This window comes from Bufo gargarizans, chromosome 3, assembly GCF_014858855.1.
Source record: "Bufo gargarizans isolate SCDJY-AF-19 chromosome 3, ASM1485885v1, whole genome shotgun sequence".
NCBI classification, from domain to species: Eukaryota; Metazoa; Chordata; class Amphibia; order Anura; family Bufonidae; genus Bufo; species Bufo gargarizans.
The window spans coordinates 359,375,390-359,400,853 of record NC_058082.1 but is presented as its reverse complement, the minus strand read 5'-3'; the positions used below and the strand labels follow the sequence as shown (position 1 = coordinate 359,400,853).

General features: G+C 45.8%; 1 protein-coding gene across 1 annotated transcript in view; it reads left to right on the top strand.

Moving 5' to 3' along the window:
* DNAJC8 (DnaJ heat shock protein family (Hsp40) member C8) overlaps positions 1-25,464 on the top strand; it is a 53,533-nt gene that overhangs the window by 13,235 nt on the left and 14,834 nt on the right. Inside the window, exons 2-6 of the mRNA XM_044287918.1 lie at positions 836-937; positions 7,392-7,448; positions 10,435-10,501; positions 11,128-11,222; positions 13,022-13,093. Of these exons, the coding sequence (XP_044143853.1) occupies positions 836-937; positions 7,392-7,448; positions 10,435-10,501; positions 11,128-11,222; positions 13,022-13,093 (393 nt within the window). The remainder of the gene's footprint in view (positions 1-835; positions 938-7,391; positions 7,449-10,434; positions 10,502-11,127; positions 11,223-13,021; positions 13,094-25,464) is intronic.

Below are 25,464 nucleotides of genomic sequence, written 5' to 3'. Positions count from 1 at the left end.
GAAGTAAAGAAGAGACCAGCAGCTACGCGATCAAGAGGAGAAGGTGTTAATTATTTTATTTTTTAACCCTCAATTGACCACCTACTAAGCATTCTGTTTTCAGAATGCTATTATTTTACCTTATAACCATGTTATAAGGGAAAATAATACAGTGAATAGACTGTCACCTAGCAACCATGCGTGAAAATCGCACCGCATCCGCACTTGCTTGCGGATGCTTGCAATTTTCACTCGGCCCTATTTACTTCTATGGGGCCTGCGTTGAAACGCACAATATAGAGCATGCTGCGATTTTCACTCAACGCATAAGTAATGCGTGAAAATCACCGCTCATGTGCACAGCCCCATAGAAATGAATGGGTCCAGATTCAGTGAGGGTGCAATGCGTTCACCTCCCGCATTGCACCCGCGCGGAAATCTCGCCCGTGTGAACTCAGCCTAAGTTGAAAATAGTACCTGTTGCTATGAGGAGGTTCCTAGCGAGACAAGCTGGTTTTGTGAGGTCGTGTGACCACAATGCGGATTAGTGATTGGTCCAAGAGAATCTTCCCTCTGGAAAAGTATCTATGTTTGGACACATTTTTGGGCTCTCGGTATTAATATTTGATTGTAAGCATAGATGAAAACCTGAAATCCAAAACCCTTTTATGTACATATTTTTAGGGGCTGTCTCATCTGACATTGCGGGAGCCACTGCTTTTTCACAGCTTTCCACTTTAGAGTGGAGTCCCCATGTAGACAGGTGTTTGTTTTTTGAGGGACAGTCGCTTCATGACTTGAAGACCCATTTGGTTATTTTTATATATTTATGCTCTGTTTTTTTTTTTATGCACAGGTTAAACAAATTGAAAAACGTGACTCTGTGCTTACCCCGAAGCAGCAGATAGAGAGACTTACACGGCCTGGATCCTCATATTTCAACTTGAATCCTTTTGAGGTAAACCTAATGTCATGCAAGTGTCAGTGAACCCCCTTTAATTGTGCATTGTGATAGATCAACCAAGTTTGCTAATGTTGAATTATAAGGTGAGCTTATTCGCTTTATTCATTTGCAGGCTACTATGAAAGTGCTAGACTTTAGAAGGACTAATTTTATGGAAATGGGGAAGTGGAAAACAAAAGCAGGTCTGTGTGTGCGCCCAGTGGACTTTATTGAAAATTGCCATGATAAAGGCAACTAGACTATATGTCAGATATATTAGAGTAAAAGGAGGTAGAGGCCTCTATGGTTTACTAGAGAAGTAAAAAGTGTATAAAATTAAGCAAAAAGAAGCAAAACATAGTATTAATACTGCTTATGCATCAAAAGAAGAAAAAATGCCCAAATCTAGGATACACTCCTCTTCAGATATATAAGTGTGGGATTTGGGTAAATTGTGGGATTAAAAAAATTTGGAATGGGCAAAATCACTACATTGATGGGGATAAGGTTGTCGCTGACCATTTGAATAGTTACTTTTGTTCAGAGGCAGCTTTCAAAATCATGAGCATGACATGACCGGCCGGTAGTGGTAACTGCTCAGCCCCGGTGTTTTTGGAGGCTGATGTTATGGATGAATTGGCACATTTAAAGGCAAAAGGTTCAGATGGCATCCACCCAGGAATCCTTTCTGCTCCTCTTACTGATTTGCTTAACCAGTCCCTCTGGACAGGAGATGTTCTTGATGACTGGTGTTAATGGTGTGTGTTTTGAGGAGAGATAAGTCACAAGTGGTGGTCCTCAAGGTTGTCCTGGGTCCTATTTTTTTATATTTTTTTTTTATTTTTATTTTTTTATATCTTTCTAGATGAAGTTTTGATTGTTTCTGAAAACTAGGGTTGTTTCGGGTATCGAACTTTCGATACTCAATCGATACTTTTAGCCCGGTATCGATATGATACCGGGATTTGTCTTTTATCGATACTAGGCTGTGCTACAGCCCAGTATCGGAGAATATGGATCGCGCTACTCTCAGCGTGCGCCATGTTCCCTTTAGCAGCACAGGGAAGAAGGAAGCAGTCTCTCCCTCCCCCCCCCTGTGCTGCCGCTGCCTCCAATGAGAGCGCAGAGGGGTGGAGGAGGGGGGGGCCACCAATGATGACTAACGTTTAATACATTACAAATACAGCCGGTGGCAGAAACATTGCTGGCACCCTGCCTCTGACAGGGCGCTGCGATCCACAGCAATTAACTCCTTAGGTGCTGCACCTGAGGGGTTAACTGACGCTGATCACAGCGCCCTGTCAGAGGTTGGGTGTCGGCAATGTGTTTCTGCCGCCTCCTGCATTTGTATATTAATCGTTAATTGGTGGCCCAGTGTGCTCCCCCTCCCTCCAGTGGCCACAGGGTCTCCTCCCCTCCTCTTCATTGATGGCAGTGGCAGCTTCTGATCGGAGCCCCAGCAGTGTAAGGGGGAATAGGACAAGGGTTGTAAAGATCCCAGGTTCTAGCCCCTAAGGGGGGAAATAGTACTTTTTTTTTTTTTTTTTTTTTTTTTTTTTTTACAGTTTATTTAATAAGTATAAATCACTCCTTTTCCCAATTTTATATATAAACAATAAATAAATAAAATAAGTCATATTGCCACGTCCGAAAATTCCAAACTATTACAAAATATCTCCTATGCGGTGAACGGCGTAAAAGAGAAAAAAATAGGATAGGACTGTTTGATTATAGGCCGGACTTTTCCATAAAATGCGGGATGCACTTGGCTTTTTTATTTTATTTCTGATTACACAAAAGTATGTCATATGATAATATGCCTGGAGGGATTATTAACATGGAAAGAGATTTACCTTCTCTGGACAAATGGTTAAAACAATGTAATGTAAAATAATGCACTTTTAAGGATTTTATGTAATAGAACAAAGTAGCAAGTATGTGTGAAGTGACTTCTAAACTTTCTAAAGGCTGAAATTTTTGTTCATTCTTCTTTGCAAAATAGCTCAAGCTCGGTCAGATTGGATGGAGATCGTCTGTGAGCAACAATTTTCAACTCTTGCCACAGATTCTCAATGGAATTTAGGTCTGGATTTTGACTGGGCCATTTTTAAGGGACACTGACAGGCCCAATTAGCATATTGAGTTATATATATCACAGTACAGGTCATATAAAGTGTATTAGAATCATGTAAGAATCCTCCCTGCCCACCTTATAAATACGGAAATATAAAGTTTTATAACCTGCTTGTCCGGTCTCCAATCTGCGCCAGACACTGTTCATAGCAGCAGCGCTTCAGGCGCATGAGGCAGAGGCTCGGGGACGCAGGCAGGGTGTGTACGCAGGCGCGATCTAACCACGGCGGGGCGCAGGCGCAGAAGATTACACACGAACGATGCCAGGAGGATTCGATTGCCCATGCGCAGGATCGTGACCTGGAGAGTTGTAGCCGCCGCCCAGCGAAGTGAATATTGATGAGCTGGGCGGGGCTTCAGAACGGCAGTTGGGAGCGGCTGGCTGGGCGAATTTTCAGATGAAACGCCGCCCCTTGGGCAGATTGGAGACCGGACAAGCAGGTTATAAAACTTTATATTTCCGTATTTATAAGGTGGGCAGGGGGGGATACTTACATGATTCTAATACACTTTATATGACCTGTACTGTGATATATATAACTCAATATGCTAATTGGGCCTGTCAGTGTCCCTTTAACACATGAATATGTTTTGATATAAACCATTCGATTTGTAGCTTTGGCTGTATTTTTAGGATTGTGGTCCTGCGGGGAGGTGAACCTCGGCGCCATTGTCAAGTCTTTTGCAGCCTTTACCAGGTTTTCCTCCAGGATTGCTTTGTATTTAGCTCCTCCAGAGTGACTATGGGCCTCTTTGCTGCTTCTCTAATTAGTGCTCACCTTGCCTGGGCTGTCAGTTCAGGTGGACGGCCATATCTTGGTAGTTTTGCAGTTGTGGTATACTCCTACATTTTCGAATGATGGATTCAACAGTACTCGGTGAGAAGTTCAGTTGGGATAGTTTTTATTAGGCCTGCACAATATATCGCCAAAGCAATCGCAATTAATCGCCATATCGCAATCGCCCGGCCCAAAAATGCTGCAATTATATTACCATATTTTTCACTTCATAAGACAAACTCCCCCCCCCCCCCCCCCCCTCCCCCCAAAAGTGGGGGGAAAGTGGCAGTGCGCCTTATAAAGCGATGGTTGACTTTTTACGTGGTTGACACGGATGTATCGCCGGCCGCTATGCTGCACAGCGCGGCCAGCAATACATCAGTTACAGTATGGGGAGGGAGGAGGGGCTGGAGGCAAGTCGTTATTTTAATGAACAAATGTTCTTTTATTTATTCTATTTTATTTCTCTGTTCTGTGCAGTGCTATTAAAGGAAACCTGTCACCAGGATTTTGCGCATAGAGCTGGGGACATGGGCTGCTAGATGGCCACTAGCACATCTGCAGTACCCAGGTCCCATAGCTCTGTGTGCTTTTATTGTGTTAAAAAACAGTTTTGATTGATATGCAAATGACCTGATATGAGTCCTGTATCCGGAGATGAGTCAAGCGGAAAGGAGCCCAGCACCGCCCCGCGTCCTCCGAATCTCCTCCTTGCTGGCTGACGTCACAGAGCTGGAGCGCCGAAATCTCGCGATGCGCGAGCTAGCGCATGCGCAGTGTCGGCATCATGTTTATTCCCTGTACTGGCATCAGCACAGGGAACAAACTACGCATGCGCTAGCTCGCGCATCGCGAGATTTCGGCGCTCCAGCTCTGTGACGTCATCCAACAAGGAGGAGATTCGGTGGACGCGGGGCAGTGCTGGGCTCCTTTCCACTTGACTCATCTCCGGATACAGGACTCATCAGGTCATTTGCATATCAATCAAAACTGTTTTTCAACACAATAAAAGCACACAGAGCTATGGGACCTGGGTACTGCAGATGTGCTAGCGGCCATCTAGCAGCCCATGTCCCCAGCTCTATGCGCAAAATCCTGGTGACAGGTTTCCTTTAAGAAAATGGCAAGTTTTGTATTTTGCACTTTTGCAGTAATGCAAATGTTATTTAATTTAGTAAAATATGTTTTATTTTGAAAAACACTGTGCATTTCAGTTCTTGAGTTAAGCATAACTACATTTCAGCATTATCAGTAATTTCTGTGTGCTTTTGCCTTGAAAATCCAAGCAAATAGACCTCTAGCACAATTCCCTTAAAATATCGCATCGCATACCGTTATCGCAATTTTTAGGGCCCTAATCGCAATCGCACAAAATTCCCATATCGTGCAGCCCTAGTTTTTATTAACCTAACCCTGCTTTACACTTCTCCACAACTTTATCCCTGACCTGCCTGGTGTGTTCCTTGGTTTTCATGATGCTGTCTGATCACTAATGTTCTCTAACAAACCACTGAGACCTTCACAGAACAGCTGTAGTTATCCTGACAATAAATTACTGTGTGTGTGGACTCTATTTACTAATCAGGTGACTTTTGTAGTCTCCTATTAGAGTACAGGGGGCTGAATACAAATGCAAGCCACACTTTTCAGATTTATATTTATAAAAAAAAAATTGAAACCATGTATCATTTCCTTTTCACTTCACACATTGCTACTTTATGTTGGTCTGTCACATAAAATCCCAATAAAATATATTTTGTTTGTGGGTGTAACGTGAAATGTGGAAAAGTTCAAGGGATATGAATACTTTTTCAAAGCATTGTATAACCACTAGGAAGGGAGAGATTGTGATCCCACTGTATAGAGCACTAGTGAGACCACAACTGAAATACTATGTCCAGTTCTGGAGACCTGACGTACAAAAAGATATAGAAAAAAATGGAACGGGTGCAAAAGCAGGATTAAATGATGGAGGTTCTGAACCATAAAACATACTAGGAGAAACTAAAAGAATTTTAAGGGGTTTTGCCATCTCAGACAATGGGGGCATATCGCTAGGATATGCCCCCATTGTCTGATAGGTGCGCGTCCCACCTCTGGGACCCGCACCTACAACGAGAACGAAGCGGGGAAATGAACAAAGGGCGCACTGCGCATGCGCAGCCACACTCCAATTATTTCTAATAGGGCTGCTCTCAGCGATTTCCGTCTGCCCCCATAGAAATTTAATGGGAGATGGGGCCGCGCGTGCACGGTGCGCTCCCATTCACTTCTATGGGAGCAGCAGGGAGCAGTGCTTGGTGGTGGATGGACCCCGGGAAATCGTGGTCCTCCAGCCACAGCTCTCCCCGCTCCGTTCTCTTTGTAGGTGCGGGTCCTATCTCTGGGACCTGCACCTATCAGACAATGGGGGCATATCCTAGCGATATGCCTCCATTGTATGTGATGGGAGTGCCCCTTTAATCTTTATAGCCTTGAGGAAAGAAAGGAATGGAGGGGTGATCAAAACCTTAAAGTATGTTTAAAGGGAACCTGTCACCTCCCAAAACCATCCCAAGCCGCCAGCAGTGTGTTTCCGATGATGCCTTTCTTCCTGAAGACTGACAGCGCTCCTGTGATTGACGGCGCTTATGCACGAGAGTTCGGCTGCCTTTGCCAAACAGCCGGCTATCAGTCGCAGGGAAGGGGACGTGATTACTGTGACTTGAAGCAAGGGGGCCGCTGCCCACTTGACTTCAAGCATGTGTGGAGAAGCGCGCCGGCAGGGGATAAAACAACTTTTCTGTACTTTTGCTGCATCTGCCTTCAGGAGGAAAGGCATCATCAGAAACACACTGCTGGCGGCTTGGGTTGGTTTGGGAGGTGACAGGTTCCCTTTAAAGACCTAAAAAAGGCTCAAGAGGGAAGTATTTTTAATTGGAAAAAAATATATACTCAACACGAGAACAAGCGGGCTTAATCTAGTTGGGGGGGCATCAAAATCAATGTCAGAAAATATTTTTACATCAAAAACGTAGTTGAGACTTGGAACAAACTCCCATGGGGTTGAGAAAATGACCAAAAATGCCTGAGACAAACACGTATCTATAAATGAGAAATAATATAAGGTCAGACTATATGGACCATGTGGTCTTTTTGTGCATCAATATTCTGTTTCTATGCATTTCAGTATGGGGCGGTCTCAGTTAAGGTACATCCCTGGACATAGCCCTAACTGCCAGAATGAAAGCCTCCATGGTTCACACTGCTGACTGCATGCAGAGACCAGGAAAATCATGTAATAATTTTTATCTTCTATATTTTCTAGTTAATTGAAAAAGATGTGGTCTTGATCTTGGAAACTACACTTGTCATGTTATTTTTATTAACTTATGAGTTAGGGCAAGACCAAATGTAGTACGCAGTCACAAAAGAAAACCTCACCAGTTTGCCATAAAACAGCACGTCAGCCGTCAGGGTTTTCCGCTGCCTTCTTGCCACCATGTTTGGCTTTTGCTGTTACTGGATCATTTGCTAATTGCCCCTGAATTAATCACGGGATGTTCATTTTTTTGTAGGTGTTACAGATTGATCCAGAAGTGACAGATGACGAAATAAAAAAGAGGTTCCGACAGGTAAGCCATAGTATAGCCTCATTTATGAACTGTTCTGGAGCACATATTCTTGTGACTTTGTTGTGCCATTCCTTTCTTATTTCTGCCAGAAGTCATGAATGAATTGCTATCAGTTTGCTGTGAAGGGCCAGATGGGAGTTACCAGCTGGGGATGTGTCTGCTCAATCTGATACAGGCAGCACCGATTGGATAGTGTCAAACCGCAGGAACAGCCCCCCTAAACTTGTAGCACCCTGATGGACCTTCATTGCAAGTTGTTAGCAATTCTCTCATAACTTCTTAAAGGGATAGTAAAGGAATGGCACAACATGGAATCATAAAACTAGATGCTCCAGAATTATTACATGAGGAATGCAAGTAGTTACTAAAACTGACATGTCAGTAGAGGTTAGAGGTCCTTTTTAAATGGGACTTGTCACCACTCCTGGCCTGCCTGTTTTAATAGCTTCATGCATTCCCCATGTAATGCCAATTCTGGAGCATCTATTCTTATGGCTCTATGTTGTACCATTCCTTTTATTTCAGCTAGAAGTTATGAATGAAGAGAATAAAGGGAGCTTTTTTTTAAACATTTTGCGGAACTATATAAAACTAGTAACAATACGCTGGATGAAATGATGGATGATTATTTGGATTCCATCACTTTTCCTGTTCTTACTGAAGTACAGAGAGAATCCATTGAAGATTTCTCACTTCAGGAGCTTGAGGCCGCAATAAAGGCCTGCTAAAGTAATTCTTCCCCCGGATCAGACGGTTTTCCATAGGAGTTCTATCGTAAGTATGGCGAGGTTATCGTACCACGCTTTTTGAAGGTAATTGAGTCATTGCACTTCAGTAGCGTCCTGGCTGCCATGGTAACCGATCGGAGCCCCAGCATAACTGTAATAGTTATTAAATAAAAAGTAAAAAAAATAAGTTTAAACCCCCCCCCCCCCCCCCCCCCAAATATAGAAAACAATATATCGCATATCGCACATGCTTAAAATGATATCGCAATATAATAATAATTTCGTTCGTTTGCACCTGAATGTTGCATATTGAGTGACTCAACCAGGGTAAACTGCCATAAGGATAAAAATATTCTTTTGACTAGAATTATGTTCTTAGCCAGATTGATTATTTGAGTTTGGATCTCACAAAGTATTTAAAACCTCAATGAATGGTTGGTTTTGGTTAATGGGGTCAGGAGATAGGAGAGTGTTTCTTGAATAAAAATAATTTTATTATGAATGGATTGCTATTAGCCTTCAATAAGGGTACAGAGGGGTGTAACCAGTTAGGGGTGTGTACAGGCACAGACTCACTCTATCCAATCAGTGCAGGCACCCCCCCCCCTCCCCCCCAACTTGTTGCCTCCCCTCTGTAGCCTTACTGAAGGCTAATAGCAATTCATTCATCACTTCTAGTGCAAATAATAAAGGAATGGCACAACACTGAGAAATAAGAATAGAGGCTCCAGAATTGGTATTACACGGGGAAGGCATGAAGCTATTAAAACAGGCATGTCAGGAGCGGTGAAAAGTCCTCTTTATGTTTACAGCATGTTTATTTAGCTGAGTTTAAAATAGTTTTCTGAGATCATTTCAAAGAGCTCACTCATTTTAAACATGGCACTGTGATAGTATGCCACCTGTGCCACAAGTCACTGTGAAATCTGATTTGCTGTGTTATTATAGTAAAGTGGTAGCGCCTAGTTGTAACAACACCGCAGCCATGTTGCAGGGCCCCACACAAAGTGGGACTGTTGAGCTGTGGAGCATGTGGAGTGTAAAAATGGTCTATCCTAAGTTGCATCACTCGCTGCACCAGACCACAATGGTAACCGATTCTTTTTTTATTATTGCTGTTCAAATTCTACAATGACTCCTGCCTTGTAGGTTGTTTGTGTGATCAGTAACTGGGGGCAAATCACTCTTGAACAGAAACTTTATTGTATGTGTAAGAGCAGATAGAAGCGATGCTATTAGCCTAGCCCAGTGGTGGGCAAACTTATTAGTAAAATGAGCCAAATATCGACAAAACAGCGATTTTTTTTTTATTTTATTTTTTTATTTCACTCCACAACGTTTCACCCTATAAGACGCACGTAGGTTTTAGAGGAGGACAATATGGAAAAAAATATTTTTCATTACACCTCAGGTCAGACCACTAATCAGAACCTCAATGTTAATAAGACCTCCCTGAGATCAGATGTCAGCTCAGACCCCAAAGTAAATGACCCCCTCAATCAGACCTCAGATAAGAGCCCCATGCCTCTCATCATCCCCATTATCAAACATGATGCCTCTCATCATCACCATTATCATCCATGATGCCTCTCATATCCCCCATTATGATTCTCATCACCCCATTGCCTCAGATCAGCCCCAAGTTTCATAAAATAAAAAAGCACTTACATCTCCGGCTCCTGGATGCCGCTGCTCCTCACCACCTGCACTCTGTGTTCCTCCTGCTGTCGGCTGTGCTGTGAACTGGCGTGCACAGCGTGACGTCACAGAGCGCCTCACACTGTGCGCAGCCCTGCACAGCCTACAACCGAGGACCAGGAAGCGGTGAGTACAGAGCCTTCACCGCTTCCTGGTCTTCACCCTCCTACCTATTTTTGCTACGGGCAACGAAAATGCTATCGCACTGTACATGTGAGCCCGCACCTGGAAGAGCCAATATCAGGGGGCTAAAGAGCTGCATGTGGCTCTAGAGCCGCAGTTTGCTGACCACTGGCCTAGCCTATAGTGATGGGTCAAAATTTAATGCGACTTATTTATTATTGGTCTTTGACAACGGCCCAAATTGTGGAAGGCAGTTTCCTGTATTTTTGCAGATCTTACTTTTGAGCACAATATTATACTTTTATTTTATTTTTTAAGGATAAAGAGCATTGGCAGCTGGAGCATAAATAAGTGCATTCTGCTTTTCTAGGGGTTGATAAATATGTTAACTGGTGGATATAAACTTTACTCTTTGTTGTTGCTTCCCCCCCACATAGTTATCAATTCTCGTCCATCCAGACAAAAATCAAGATGATCCTGAAAGATCGCAGAAAGCCTTTGAAGGTAATGCTCTGTTCATTCTTTTCTTCTGGGTATCAAGTAAAAAAAAATTGTCGTGTGAATAGAGACAGGTGAAGAGTTCTGATATGTAGGAGGACTTCTAAATACACTGTCTGGAAGTAAGACTATGTAAACTGCACCAGATTTATCACAGCGACTGATGCTGGCTGGTATATTTGGCGTGCCTACATGCTGTCTAGTCTACACCATTTATTTGTTGGTTTAATTTACTTTAAAAAATGCGTCAAAGTTTCTTGTGCACACAGTGCTACATTTAAACCACATTCCCTTTTCCATAAAGTTACACCATCTTGTTGCCATAGTCACTAAATGTGCCAAAAACGCTTAACAAATCTGGTACAAATTGCTCCAGAATTTTGGCACATTCTAATTAGTAAATCTCCTCCATTGATTGACTGTGAGGCCTCGTTCACACGTCCGTGTCTGTGATGACATCTGTGACAAGATGGTCAATGTTTCATCCATGAAAAATCCATCTTTGGTCCGTTTGTCATCCATATTCCACGGACACTGCTAGGCTGAAAAATGAATTTCCAGGACATATTCTGCAGGTAGAGTTATACGTGTATGTATATTGATACCACTCTTTCCCCTTTGCTTCCCTACAGCTGTGGACAAGGCATATAAGCAGTTGTTAGAGGCAGAGCATAAGAAGCGGGCACTAGATGTCATCCAGGCTGGACAAGAGTACATTGAGCACATAGTAAGTGCAATTTACTTTTATTTACATGCAGGTTATGTGAGGTGGATAAAATACTATAGACCTAAGTAGCTAGTTGGACCGTTTCAGATGCAAGTTTGATTTTCATTTTTTTTCGGCAGGCGTGGAATAAAAACTCTCATAGACCTCAACCGAAACGACTTAAAATGTTAGATATCCACCCTTGTGCTATAATAGTTTGTCCAAATTATTTTTATTGATGACCTATCCTTAGGATAGGTCATCAATATCAGATCGGTGGGTGCCATTTCAGCTTTCACTTTATTGTTTACCTGCTAGTTGTCGACATAGCAGAGGTGAGGGGGTGAAATTACAAGAAACCATTTATTTCAGTGTGTATGCGATCCTATTCAAGTGTATGCAATTGTAGATGATAAAGGTCCAAATATAGAAAATAACCTCTGTAGCCAAATGAGGAGTTGTAGAAGAACTTTTTTTGCCAGCAGAACAGTCACTATTCCATATGCTGTATTATCAATATCATGGGTGAAATGGGTCTCCCACTCTAGAACACTCCACTGTGTGCCAGTGCAGAAAGATTATACATAGAGGGATTCTGTTGGATTCTGTATTCATGATTACTAACCCATATGACATTGCTGCTGTTTAATACTAGGTCAACTTTAGTCTCATCAATCAAATTAAACATTTTGATCGACATACGTGTTTATACCCTTTGCTATCACTAGTGTTGAGCGAAGCAAGCTTCAGATCATAGACCCAAAGTCGTTTCGGTCCAAACTGTTTGAATGTTGTCTGGAGATCCGTCTCCGTACAGCATTCAAATGTATGGGCTCCTGCAAGGTGAAATTCGTTATCTCTGAAGTCTCGTGAGACTTCGGTGAATAACTTTGGAAATCATTTTTAAACTTAAAAAACATTTTAAAACTGGAATCCAAAGTTGGCTTCGGTAGCGAGGTACCAGTCGCTACAAATTAGACTTTGGATTCGAGTTTTTAAATGGGCTGAGTGGCCAGAACGAAGCCTCTTCTCATTGAAAGACACATGAAGGTTTACCAAAAAGCACCTTAAAGGACTTTAAGACTGATGAAATCAAGATTGAAACTTTTAGCCTCAAATTAAAGTGTTGTCTGGATAAGACAAGCCACTATGGGGGTGTTTTTAGTGGCTAGGACAAGGAGACTGGTCAGGGTGGAGAGAAAGCTGAATGGAGCAAAGTACAAGGATAGTCTGCTCTGGACCTCTGGACTGGGCTGAAGGTTGATCTCCTAACAAGATAGTGACCCTAAGTGCACAGTCAAGACAACCCAGGAGTGGCTTAGGGACAACTTTGAATGTTGTTGAGCAGCCCAGCCAGAGCCCTGACTTGAACCCAATCATATGTCTCCAGCAAGACCTGAAAATGGCTGTCCATCGACTGTCCCCATCCACCCTGCCAGAGCTTGAGAGAATCTGCAGAGAAGAGAACCCCCCAAATCCAGGTGTGCAAACCAAGAAGACTGGAGGCTGTAATCGCTGACAAAGGTGCTTCAACTAAGTACTGAGTAACGGGTCTGAATACTTATGTCAATGAAATATTTTAGATTTTAACTTTTTTAATAAATTACCAAAGATTTCTAACACTCTGCTTTCACTTTGTCATTATGGGGTACTGAGTGTAGAATGATGGAGGAAAAAATGTTTACAGATTTTTACACCGGGCTGCAACATAACAAAATGTGTAAAAATTGAAAGGGTCTGAAGACTTTACGAATGCACTCTAGATGCCTCTTGGCATGATTTGCCAATTTAATATTTTTTTTGTTTTGTTTTTTGTTTAGGTAAAAGAAAAAAAGAAGCAATTGAAAAAAGAAGGAAAATCATTAGATATTGAAGAAGATGACCCTGAAGTTGTAAGTAGCACCATGAGAATGCATTTGAATGCACAAAGCTACGAAAAACACACATTGCGAACACAAACCTGCAAGGATATGGCATGGTTTGACTGCTGTCAGGATGCTCTTTCTCTACTGTAATCGCGACTGCAGTGAGTTTGTCATACAAGGTGGCCCTAGCAAAAAAAAAAAATCTTACCTGATTACTTTTGTCTGTAACTAGAGTCATACCTTGGCACTAGGCCTGTGGACGGCAGTCAGAGTTCACAATTTCTTTCTGCAGAGGAGGAGGAGAATTATGGCACTGTGCACGAGATGAGGCTGTGAGGATCCATGATGAACAGGAAGTGTAGTGTAATTATTGTAGCTGTCTACATTGCAATCATTTTTCAATTTTTATTTTTTGGTAATGGTTACCAGTTAGGGCTCATGCTCACAAATGTGTACCAGCTGTGCCCATATTGTGGCCTGCAAACAGTGGGTCTGCAATATATGGGAACCAGCCGCGTGCGCACTGTTTCACAGATTCACTTGAATGGGTCCGAAATCCGGAAGATACAGTGGAAGGCCACAGAAGCACTACGGAGCCCTTACGTGGCATTTTGGTTCGTGCCTCCACACCGCAGTAAAATAGAACATACCCTATTTTTTGCAGTGCAGATGGATCGCGGACCCGTTCAAGTTGAATTGGTCTGCATCCGTCAGCGCAGGCCACACAGACAGTTTCCATGCATTGGAGATTGCTATTTGCAGTCCTCAATGCACGGACAGCCCTTAACCACCTCCCGACCGCCTCACGCAGGATTGCGTCCTGCAGGCGGCCAGGTTATTCCTCCTGGACGAGCCAGCGCGTTATCTCACGAGAGGCGAGATTTCCTGTGAACGCGTTTTTTTTTTTAACCCCAAAAGGTATATTAGATGCTGCTTTGATAACAGCGTCTAATATACCTGCTACCTGGTCCTCTGGTGGTCCCTTTTGCTTGGATCGACCACCAGAGAACACAGGCAGCTCTGTAAGTAGCACCAAACGCCACTACATTCCCCCCCCCCATCACTTATTAACCCCTGATCACCCCATATAGACCCCCTGATCACCCCCCGTAAGGCTCCATTCAGACGTCCGTATGTGTTTTAACGGATCCGCAAAACACCTACACCGGCAATGTGCTTTCCGCATTTTGCGGATCCGCACATTGCCGGAACTATATAGAAAATGCCTTTTCTTGTCCGGACAAGAATAGGACATGTTCTATAGGCTCTACAAAAAACGCAGTGTTTTTTCTTACAAAGTCTCATATTCCACTAAATTGTGACAAAAAATAAAATCTCACATGAACTCGCCTTACCCCTCACGGAATCCAAATGCGTAACCTTTTTTTGACATTTATATTCCAGACTTCTTCTCGCGCTTTAGGACCCCTAAAATGCCAGGGCAGTATAAATACCCCACAAATGACCCCATTTCGGAAAGTAGACACCCCAAGGTATCTTTCCCTTCACGATTTCCAATAAGGCAATACAATCAGTTGACAGAGAAGTCTGGAATCCAAATGTCTTCCTAAAAGGTACTCATTGGAATTTGGGCCCCTTTGCGCACCTAGGCTGCAAAAAAGTGTCGCACATGTGGTATCGCCGTACTCAGGATAAGTAGGGAAATATGTTTTGGGGTGTATTTTTACATATACCCATGCTGGGTGAGAGAAATATCTCTGTAAAATAACAAATTTGTATTAAAAAAATGGGAAAAGTTGTCATTTACAGAGAGATTTCTCTCACCCAGCATGGGTATATGTAAAAATACACCCCAAAACACATTGCCCTACTTCTCCTGAGTACGGCGATACCACATGTGTGACACTTTTTTGCAGCCTAGGTGGGCAAAGGGGGCCCAAATTCTAATGAGTATCTTTATGATTTCACAGGGCATTTTTTACGCATTTGGTTTCCAAACTACTTCTCACGTTTCAGGTCCCCTAAAATGCCAGGGCAGTATAAAGACCCCATTTTGGAAAGAAGACACCCCAAGGTATTTCGTGGAGGGTATGGTGAGTTCATGCAAAAAAAAAAAAATTGGCACAAGTTAGTGGAATATGAGACTTTGTAAGAAAAAAAAAACATTTTCCGCTAACTTGTGACAAAAAATAAAAACTTCCATGAACTCCCAATGCCCATCAGCGAATACCTTAGGGTGTCTACTTTCCGAAATAGGGTAATTTGTGGGGTGTTTCTACTGTCTGGGCATTGTAGAACCTCAGGAAACATGACAGGTGCTCAAAGTCAGAGCTGCTTCAAAATGCAGAAATTCAAATTTTTGTACCATAGTTTGTAAACGCTATAACTTTTACCCAAACCAATAAATATACACTTATTGCATTTTTTTTATTTTTTTATCAGACATGTAGAACAATAAATATAGAGAAAAATGTATATAGAAATTTAGTTTTTATTTGAAAAATGTTACAACCGAAAGTGAAAAGTCATTTTTTTTTTTTTTGCAAAAATTTCAGTCAATTTCGATTAATATAAAAAAAATAAAAATGTCAGCAGCAATGAAATACCACCAAATGAAAGCTCTATTAGTGAAAAGAAAAGGAGGTTAAATTCATTTGGGTGGTAAGTTGTATGACCGAGCAATAAACCGTGAAAGTAGGGTAGTGTAGAATTGTAAAAAGTGGTCTGGTCATTAAGGGGGTTTAAGCTAGGGGGGCTGAGGTGGTTAAAGGACGTATGTCACCAGGAAATTCACTATTAAAACAGGTACAATGCCTTGTAGGGCGAGCTCAGCTGAATCGAATGATAGCTTTCACTTAGTCATCCATTGCTTCATTCAGGAGAAAAAATACTTTTATTCATTGTGCGTGTGGTTTTACCCCTTCTGTCTAACCATGTAGATATAACAATGGTAGCATGGTCTCATTTGTGTTCCCCAGTGACTAGAAAATGTACTTTTTTATTGTATTGTAAGTACAAAAATGAATTTTTTTTAATCCATAAGCAATGAAGTGCACCAAGGGTTGGCCCAAGTCGCTTCTCCTGGTTCCTCTCTCAGCCCCTCCCTCTCCTGCTTGATTGACGGGGCAAGCTTCCTTCCCTTCACGATTTCCAATAAGGCAATACAATCAGTTGACAGAGTTGTAACAGTGTATCAGCCGAGTATAACAACATCTTCACTTGAGGTGATCATGCATATTACAACTTACTACACAAAAAAGAGCGAGGATATATCACAATAAAAAACAAATTTTATTCAATTTACTTAACATTATTAATACAGGTATGAGCAAATTAGGGACAGGACATGAAGACTGAGCCGTAATAGGGCTCTAGAATGTGGAGAATCACATTTAGCGGTGAGTGTAACCATAACCAGCAGGTGACATAACAATTTTGGCAGAGGCTCCAGACACAGGATTAGATGCGGGTGCAAAGTGCTGTTCCTATTTATTAACAACTAACATCCTCTTGGTCTAGACATCATTTTTATTTTTTTTTATTCTTTATTTTTTTCCTTCATCATATATAAAAAGTTCAGAAACAAGACATGACAATAAACAAAGATAATTCCTGTATATACACGTACATTTGTTGCTCGCTTATCCTTAGACATCAGGAATATATCCCTGTCCTGTTTCTTTCCTCGTGTCATATACAAAAGAAAAAACCAATATAACCCCTCCCCTTCTCTCCCCCCCCCCCCCATGGTTGTCTTGATGGATACCGCAAATAGAGAGAAAAGGAAAAAAAAATAGCAAAGAAGAGATTGATTTCGTGATCTCATATCAGGGTTCTTTCCTTTTTCTTTTTCCTCCCTCCCCTCCTTCCTTCCTCTTTCCTCCCCTCTCTCCCCTCTCTTTCCTTCCTTCTTCCACTTCCTTCATTTTTTTATATTGGTACCGGCATATTCGTATCTACGTACCCTCCCACATAAGTTCTTCCATGCTTCGATGTTTGGTGGTGTGTCCGCCCCCCACTCTCTAGCCACTACAACCCGCGCCAGCATTAATCCTTTGGCCCATTTCATTTCTATTTCTATGTCAAGATCTATTTTCCTGATATATCCAAGCACCGCTATAGCGATCTCCATTGGAGCTGAGCACCCAGTTGATCTGGTCAGCTCCCGAAAAACCTGAGTCCAATAATCCTGCATTAGAGGGCAGTGCCAGATCAAGTGGGTGAAATCCGCGTTATCCATCCTGCACTTCCAGCATCTAGCGTCCCTTGTTTTATACATCCTACTCAGCACCCATGGGGTGATGTAGGTACGATGGACAATAAAGAACTGTATCAATCGAAAATTACTCGATACTGTACTTCTTTTTATACTTTTATAGATACATCTCCAATCTAACGCGTTAGGTTCCACTTCTAGTGCCCATTTTTGTTCACTATTAAACTTTATCACTCCCCCTAAACCCCTTTTCTCGCCCAATTTCCTTGGGGGACACAGAAGACCTTGGGTATAGCTCATCTCCATAGGAGGCGTGACACTAAGTGAGAACTGTTAAGCCCCTCCTCCACAGCTATACCCTCAGCCTGGAGAGAGAGACTGCCAGTTTTTTGCTTAGTGTCCAAGGAGGCAAGACACTCCCTGCTCTGCAGGGCTGTTTTTCTCCTGTTTGGTTTTTTGCTTTGTTTTTTTCTTCAGATCATCAGGGACAACAGAGTCGCACTAGACCTCTCTGTTGCTCCCGGGGTCGAGCTGCGCCAGTGCCGGTCATCCGCGCTGCTGCCTCCCCCACAGAAGGCAAGGTGGACCAGGGCAGCCCAGCTCTCCTGCATCCCGCCAGCGCAAGGGTCGTCCGCACGCCAAGTCCCTCTTCCAGCGTCCTGCCACTACGGTGCCAGTAGCTGAAGGGGCGACCCTGCTGGAACAGACCGAGGGTGAAGACGGCTGTGGTAAGAGGAAGGCTTCTCCAGCCCTACGTTCCCCTCAGTCCCTCCCCGGTCTCCTGCGTGCTGGACCCCCATACTGGTCCCTGCTGGACCTAGGCTGGCCCCTGAGGTTCCCAATAATCATATAGCCCCACACCACCACCATACTGGTGACCGCGGGGCGACTATACACTGCCCCTCCATAGGGCATTGCACATGGAGTTCTGCTTTAGGGCCGGAGACCCGCTCCTAGCTGCCCCTGACACAGGGGTTATGCCGGCCCTCCCCTTTTCGGTCGCAGATTAAGTGCAGGGGGCCCGCGCTGGCTGCCCTGTCCCTCCTCCACGGGCGCCTGGTCCGTTAGGGCAGGGGGTGCAGTGCTGGATTTCTGGTCCCCCCCCCCCCTCCTTACCGGTGTCTAGGGCCAGGAGCCCGCTCCAGAAGCTGCCGGACGCAAGGCCCTCACGGCCTGCATGTACTGAGCGCGATGCTCCAGCGGGCCCCGGCTGACTGTTGAGGCTTCCGGTCGGCCGGGTGCCGCGAACCTTTGACCCAGGCTTCGGCCTGCTCGGCCGCAATCCGGCCGTTTGTCTCTGCCGGCACGCAGGGTGGGCACCGCGGCCGTTAGTCCAGGCGTCAGCCGGCTCCCTCCCGGTCCCGGCCGACCGCTGGTACTCCCGGTCGGCCGGGCGCCGCAAAAATCTAGGCCCCGGCTTCACGGCCTACTAGGCTGCAAACTTCCAGCCTCGGTTGGAGGGGGCGGGAACTTCTCGCGGCGCGAATTCTTAGCGCCTGAGGTCCCCCGCTCCCAGGGGTTCGCAGCGCCGCCCCCTAGGCCGGATGTTTGTTAACCCGTCGGGTACCGGCCATCTCTAGGGGCCGGCTCCCATCTAGAGGACACCCTCTCTGTTCTGGGCTTCCTAGCTGGCCTGTACGTGACTGTGCCATGTATGGTGGCCCCTTTTTTGCCTCAGAGTGGCTGTGTTTTATAAAAAAATAATAAAATAAAAAATATATATATAAAATAAATAAAAATAAATAAGGTTAATAAATAACGGAATGGCTGCGCAGGACGCTGCAGCCTGATGCAGTAGTGCTGGCCGCACGCTATGCCCCCCTTCCGTGGGCGGCATGTTGCGCTCCTCGGCTGCGGTTCTGGCCAGCTACATGTTCCCCTTCTAGGCGAACCCTTGCCAGCTTCCGGGATACGGCGCTGACCAAAGGTAGGCGCCCCGTCTATGGCGGAACGTCGCCTTTCCAGTTACAGGCTGGCCATGTGCATGGCCCCCTTCTTAGGCGGAGTGCTACATTCACCGGATCGGTGCTGCCAATGTGCTCGCCCCCCTTTCATAGGCGGAATGCTGCGCTCTCACTGGATTTAATGCCGGACTGGTGCATGACCCCCTTCTGGGGCAGAATAATTACACTCTCACCGGATACGGTGCTGGCCATGTGCACGACCCCCCTTCTTGAGGAGCGCGGCACTCTCGCTGGATTCCTGCCGGCCATGTGCACGACCCCCCTTCTTGCGGAGCGCGGCACTCTCGCTGGATTCCTGCCGGCCATGTGGGTAACCCCCTTCTATGGCGGTACGCTGCACTCTCTCTGGGTTCGCTGTCGGCCATGGGTATGAAACATGTGCACGTCCCCCTTCCATATGCGGAACACTGCACTCACTGGATTCACTGCCGGCCATGTGCACGTCCCCATTCCATAAGCGGAACGCTGCACTCTCACTGGATTCGCTGCCGGCCTTGTGCATGACTCCCTTCCATAAGCGGTAGGCTGCACTCTCATTGGTTTCGCTGCCGGCCTTGAGCATGCCTCCTTCTCTCAGGCGGCATACATACTCTTCCTGGCTGGGGTTGTTCTCTCGCGGTAGGTTGCTGGCCACGTGCTTGACCCCCTTCCATGGCGGGGTGCTTGCACTCTCACCGGATCCGCTGCCAGCCATATGCATGGCCCCCCCCCCCTTCCTTGGGCGGTGTACCGCACTCTCGCTGGCTTTGCTGCCGGCGTGGGCATGCCTCCTCTCCTCAGGCGACATACATGCACCTTCACTGACGGTGTTTGTTCTGGCGCCAGTACGTTGCTGGCCATGTGCATGGCCCCATCCGTGGCGGGGTGCTCGCGCTCTCCTGGGATGCGATGCTGCCGTGTGCGGTTCATTGCACCCTCACCGAATACGTTGCTGGCCAGGAGCATGGCCCTCTAAACATGGGTGCGCTGCTTGCACTCCTTTTGGAAACGGCGCTGGCCTTGGGCATGACCACTTCGCATTCCATGGGCGGTATTTTGCGCGCTCATGAGATTCACGGCTGTCCTTCTGTATGCTGTACTGGACGTTCCCCTTTCATTGGCGAACTACTCGTTGCACTCTCACAAAATTCGGTATTGGGTGGATTATTGCACAATCATTTGGTGCTAGGATAATCCTGTGCATACCCTTCCCCCTTCACTAGGTCCTTTTGGTGCGGGCCTTTGCACTCTTGCCGTCTGCAGAGTTTGCCAGGTGCCTTCTCCCCCCTTTTCCGGGCGGACTGCTTGCGTTCCATAGCATGCCCCCCTGTACTAGCCTTGTGCATAACTCCCTTCGGGTTGCACTTTGCACTTCCATGGATACTGTGGGATGCTGTGGCTGTGCGCTCTGTGCGTTGTTTGGGCCGTGTTTGCCTTCTCCTCCAGTGGGTGGGTTGGCCTTCTCGCTGCCTGCGGTTTCCTAGTACGTATGCCTCCCTTCCTCCTGCAACATACTTTTTTTCTCTTGGGGTGAGGCTGATTGTCGCTAGCTTTGCACTCTTTTCTGAGGAGGTCATTCTGTCCACCTGTATGAGCCTAAGGTGTTGTCCAACACACAACAATTGAATGCCCAATGTATTCTCCGCTGTATACCTTGTATATGGGTAGACGGGCTCTGCTGGCTTGCTACTGCACCGAGCTGGGTGGCACTCATTCTCTGGTATGGTCCCGTTGTGACTGCACCAGCCATGTTCATTGGCCCTTCCACCTGGGGAGTGTTCGGGGTCCCTTGATGCGTACCCGTTCGTCCTCCCGTGACATTGCTTCCCCGCGCAAGCCGTCGGGGTCGAGAGTGTTGTCTTTGGCGCCTTCTGCACTTAAATCTGATCTGCTACCAGGAACTGACCGCTCCTCTCGGGTAGGTCACCCAACTTCTCTTGGGTGCTCGTCTATCCAGGTCTGAGGGACCTCCACTTTGGGTTCTTCAGGGTATTCGCCTTTTGCGAGGCGATGTGCAGGTCGTCTCACAGGGTAGCCGATATTCGGCTTTTGGACTGTCCTGTGGCTTCCCTGTTTGCCATTCCTCCTTTCGGTTTGGAGGGTGTTATGCCAGCCTCTGTCTCGGCTGCTTTTCCTCGCCAGCTCGGTTTTTTTGGCTTCCTCTCTGAGTTTGTCACTCCGAGGTGGCTTCTGCACCGGCCAGGCCTCAGAGGCTGTTTCGTCATTGCCCCCTCCCCCCCGGGGGTGAGCATGGTTGTTCACTTGGATGTTTTCTGGCGTTACTTGTGGTCTCGTACCGTCTCCCTCGTTTTCGCTGGCAGTACTAGCTGTGTGCCTGTTGCCGGGCCTATTGCATTCTGTCCTCCCGCTGGGTGCAGATTGTCTTTCCATTCTGGGCATATGGTCCTGCTGGACTTACCTTTTCGGTAACTTGGGAGGACTACCCTTCGGTCACGTTTGTCCTTTGCTCCCACCAGGTCTGTAGAACTCCTTCCTGTGGTGGCTACGTCGACTTGGACTTGGCCTGTCTTGTCCTGGCATCTGTTGGCTGCTGGGCGGACCCTTCCGGTTTCTTCCGTCTGTCCTTCTGCTCCCCCACTCCGGTTGGATACGGGACTATGTTGTTCAGGGGCCGACGAGACAGTTTTTTTCCGACCCTTGGGCCATGTTACTGGTCTGCGCCTGGTCACATTGGGTTTTCTCCCGCTTGCCAAGCGATTCCTGCGAGCGCGCTAGTATTCGCTCCCGACTGTGCTTCGTCCAGGTTCGGTTGTCGGACTTGGGGTTCTTGCCTGGGTTTGTGGTGAGCGGGGCATTCCCCCACTCTGCTTTTCTCTACCTTTTTGGTTCTGTCTTTCTCTAGTCCGGCCTGACCCTGGGACTGGGACTCTGTTACTTGAAGTGTCAAGTGTCGGCGCTGTCCTTCCCCTTGCAGCGTTTTTTCTGGGCCTGTCCTGACCTTCTTCCACAGAGTGGCTCTTTGGTATCCTCTGTACCGTTCCCTGGTACCGTCCTGGGAATTACACACTGAGCTCTTGGCGCTCCACTTTTTCCCTTGGTGCCATTGTGGAAGTTCTCCCTACTCCTTCTGTCCTGTACAGTTGTGTTTGCTGTTGCCATCATGTCTGGCGGGTGCCTGAGGGGTGGCCCTTCGTGTTCTGTGCCTTCTGTCCTTTTCCAGGACAGGGCTGTTTCTCCATCCCGTCCCTTCCTTCTGAGGATGGTATCTGCCTTCTTATCTACGAGGCTTGGTCATCCCCTTCCCGTCTCCGGGAACGGGCGCTTCACCGCTTGGAGATTGTTTGGGTTTGCAGTTGTTCCTTGGAGATCTCCGACTCTAGTCGGCGTTCGGTCTCTTGTGTTTCCGGGATGTCCGCGCAAAGGGTTGACGGCCTCCAGGGTGGCTTCCTTCGCTCTCTGAGTGTCTATTGCTGTGGTTACCGCACCACGGGCAGGGTTCTGCTTTTGGTGTCACCGTTCATTTCACCAGAGCGGTCGGTGCCTCCTGAGCCGTAGGCATAAGGCTTCGGCCATGCATTTGTGCAAGGCGGTCACTGGTCTTCCTTGCACACCTTACCGAGTTCTACAGGGTGCGCACTGGGGCTTCGGCGTATGATGCCTTGGGCCGCCTGGTCTGCAGGCGGCGGTTTCTTGATGCCTTCGGGTGCCTTGCCTTGGTGCTGTGGTCCCTCCCCTCTTGGACTGCTATTGAACGTCCCAAGGTCTTCTGTGTCCCCCAAGGAAATTGGGCGAGAAAACGAGATTTTTGTATAACTTACCAGTAAAATCTCTTTCTCGCTCTTTCCTTAGGGGGACACAGCACCCACCCATTCTTTGTTTTTCTCTGCACGGTTTCCGAGTTTGTTTTACCCGTTGGGTAGTTGGCTTGTTGGTTCCACTTTTGGACTTTGCCTTTTCTCACTGCTTGGACACGCAACTGGCAGTCTCTCTCTCCAGGCTGAGGGTATAGCTGTGGAGGAGGGGCTTAACAGTTCTCACTTAGTGTCACGCCTCCTATGGAGATGAGCTATACCCAAGGTCTTCTGTGTCCCCCAAGGAAAGAGCGAGAAAGAGATTTTACTGGTAAGTTATACAAAAATCTCGTTTTAATTTTTTTTATATATCTGTGATATTGATATTTTGGTCCCCTTATTGAGACAACAAAATTCTGCAAATTCTGATTGTTTGGTGATTAAATACTGTTTATTCTCAGTGGTGTCAAATGCGTGTTTTAACCGAAAATATCTAAAACGTGTGAGGGTGTCTAGTTTTATACTAAGTCCTAATTCTTCTAATGTCCTGAGCTTTCCTTTTATCTCAATCTGTGAAATAAACAATACAATTTTTTTCCCAAAATACATAATCATCTAACTTCTGAAACTCGCCTAGGTTTATATTCCCCCATAGAGGGGTAATCTTTAATGAGTAATTTATCCCCAATAATTTTTTGACATTCACCCATATCAAGTGCATCATATTACTAATAGGGCACTTCTTACCCTTTATTTTTAATATCCCGGCTTCCAAGACACTAAAAATATTATATTGGAGACCTACAAACTCACCCACTAGATACTGACGTAATCTATCATCCTCTGTCATTAACCATTGTAGCTGGGATGCGTAATAGTAGCCTCTAAAGCAGGGCACGGACAAACCACCATCTTCTTCATCGAGCCATAAATATTTTTGTTTGAGCCTGACCCTTTTTTTTCCCCCATATAAGATCATTTATCAATCCCTCCAATACGTTGAAAAGGTGGTCACCTATCCAGACAGGGCATGAGGATATAACATAGAGGACCTGCGGCAACAAAATCATTTTAAAGGGTTTCTACCACTTAGGTGTCACATATTTAGCTGTCAGACACTAGCGATCCGCTAGTGTCTGCTCTGGCCAACCATCCTAATATAATTGCTTTTGGGGCGGTGGTTTGGCTAAAAAAACTACTTTTATTAATATGCTAATGAGCCTCTAGGTGCTATGGGGGCGTCATTAGCACCTAGAGGCTCCGTCTACCTTTAGAAACTGCCGCCCCCAGCGCGTCCCTCCAGCCCGCCCATCTCCTCCTGAATGCGATCCTCCTTGTGAGCGCCTGTATTCGGCGCATGCGCAGTAAATGTCTGACAGCTTCCCTGCTCAGACATCTCCACTGCGCCTGTTCCTCGGAGCACTATGGCGTCTTCGCGCAGGCGCAGTGGAGATGTCTGAGCAAGGAAGCGGTCAGACATTCACTGCGCATGCGCAGAATACATACGAGGATCGCATTCAGGAGGAGATGGGCGGGCTGGAGGGACGCGCTCGGCGGCGGCAGTTTCTGAAGGTAGACGGAGCCTCTAGGTGCTAATGACGCCCCCATAGCACCTAGAGGCTCATTAGCATATTAATAAAAGTAGGTTTTTTTGCCAAACCACCGCCTGGTCTGCAGGCGGCGGTTTCTTGATGCCTTCGGGTGCCTTGCCTTGGTGCTGTGGTCCCTCCCCTCTTGGACTGCTATTGAACGTCCCAAGGTCTTCTGTGTCCCCCAAGGAAATTGGGCGAGAAAACGAGATTTTTGTATAACTTACCAGTAAAATCTCTTTCTCGCTCTTTCCTTGGGGGACACAGCACCCACCCATTCTTTGTTTTTCTCTGCACGGTTTCCGAGTTTGTTTTACCCGTTGGGTAGTTGGCTTGTTGGTTCCACTTTTGGACTTTGCCTTTTCTCACTGCTTGGACACGCAACTGGCAGTCTCTCTCTCCAGGCTGAGGGTATAGCTGTGGAGGAGGGGCTTAACAGTTCTCACTTAGTGTCACGCCTCCTATGGAGATGAGCTATACCCAAGGTCTTCTGTGTCCCCCAAGGAAAGAGCGAGAAAGAGATTTTACTGGTAAGTTATACAAAAATCTCGTTTTAATTTTTTTTATATATCTGTGATATTGATATTTTGGTCCCCTTATTGAGACAACAAAATTCTGCAAATTCTGATTGTTTGGTGATTAAATACTGTTTATTCTCAGTGGTGTCAAATGCGTGTTTTAACCGAAAATATCTAAAACGTGTGAGGGTGTCTAGTTTTATACTAAGTCCTAATTCTTCTAATGTCCTGAGCTTTCCTTTTATCTCAATCTGTGAAATAAACAATACAATTTTTTTCCCAAAATACATAATCATCTAACTTCTGAAACTCGCCTAGGTTTATATTCCCCCATAGAGGGGTAATCTTTAATGAGTAATTTATCCCCAATAATTTTTTGACATTCACCCATATCAAGTGCATCATATTACTAATAGGGC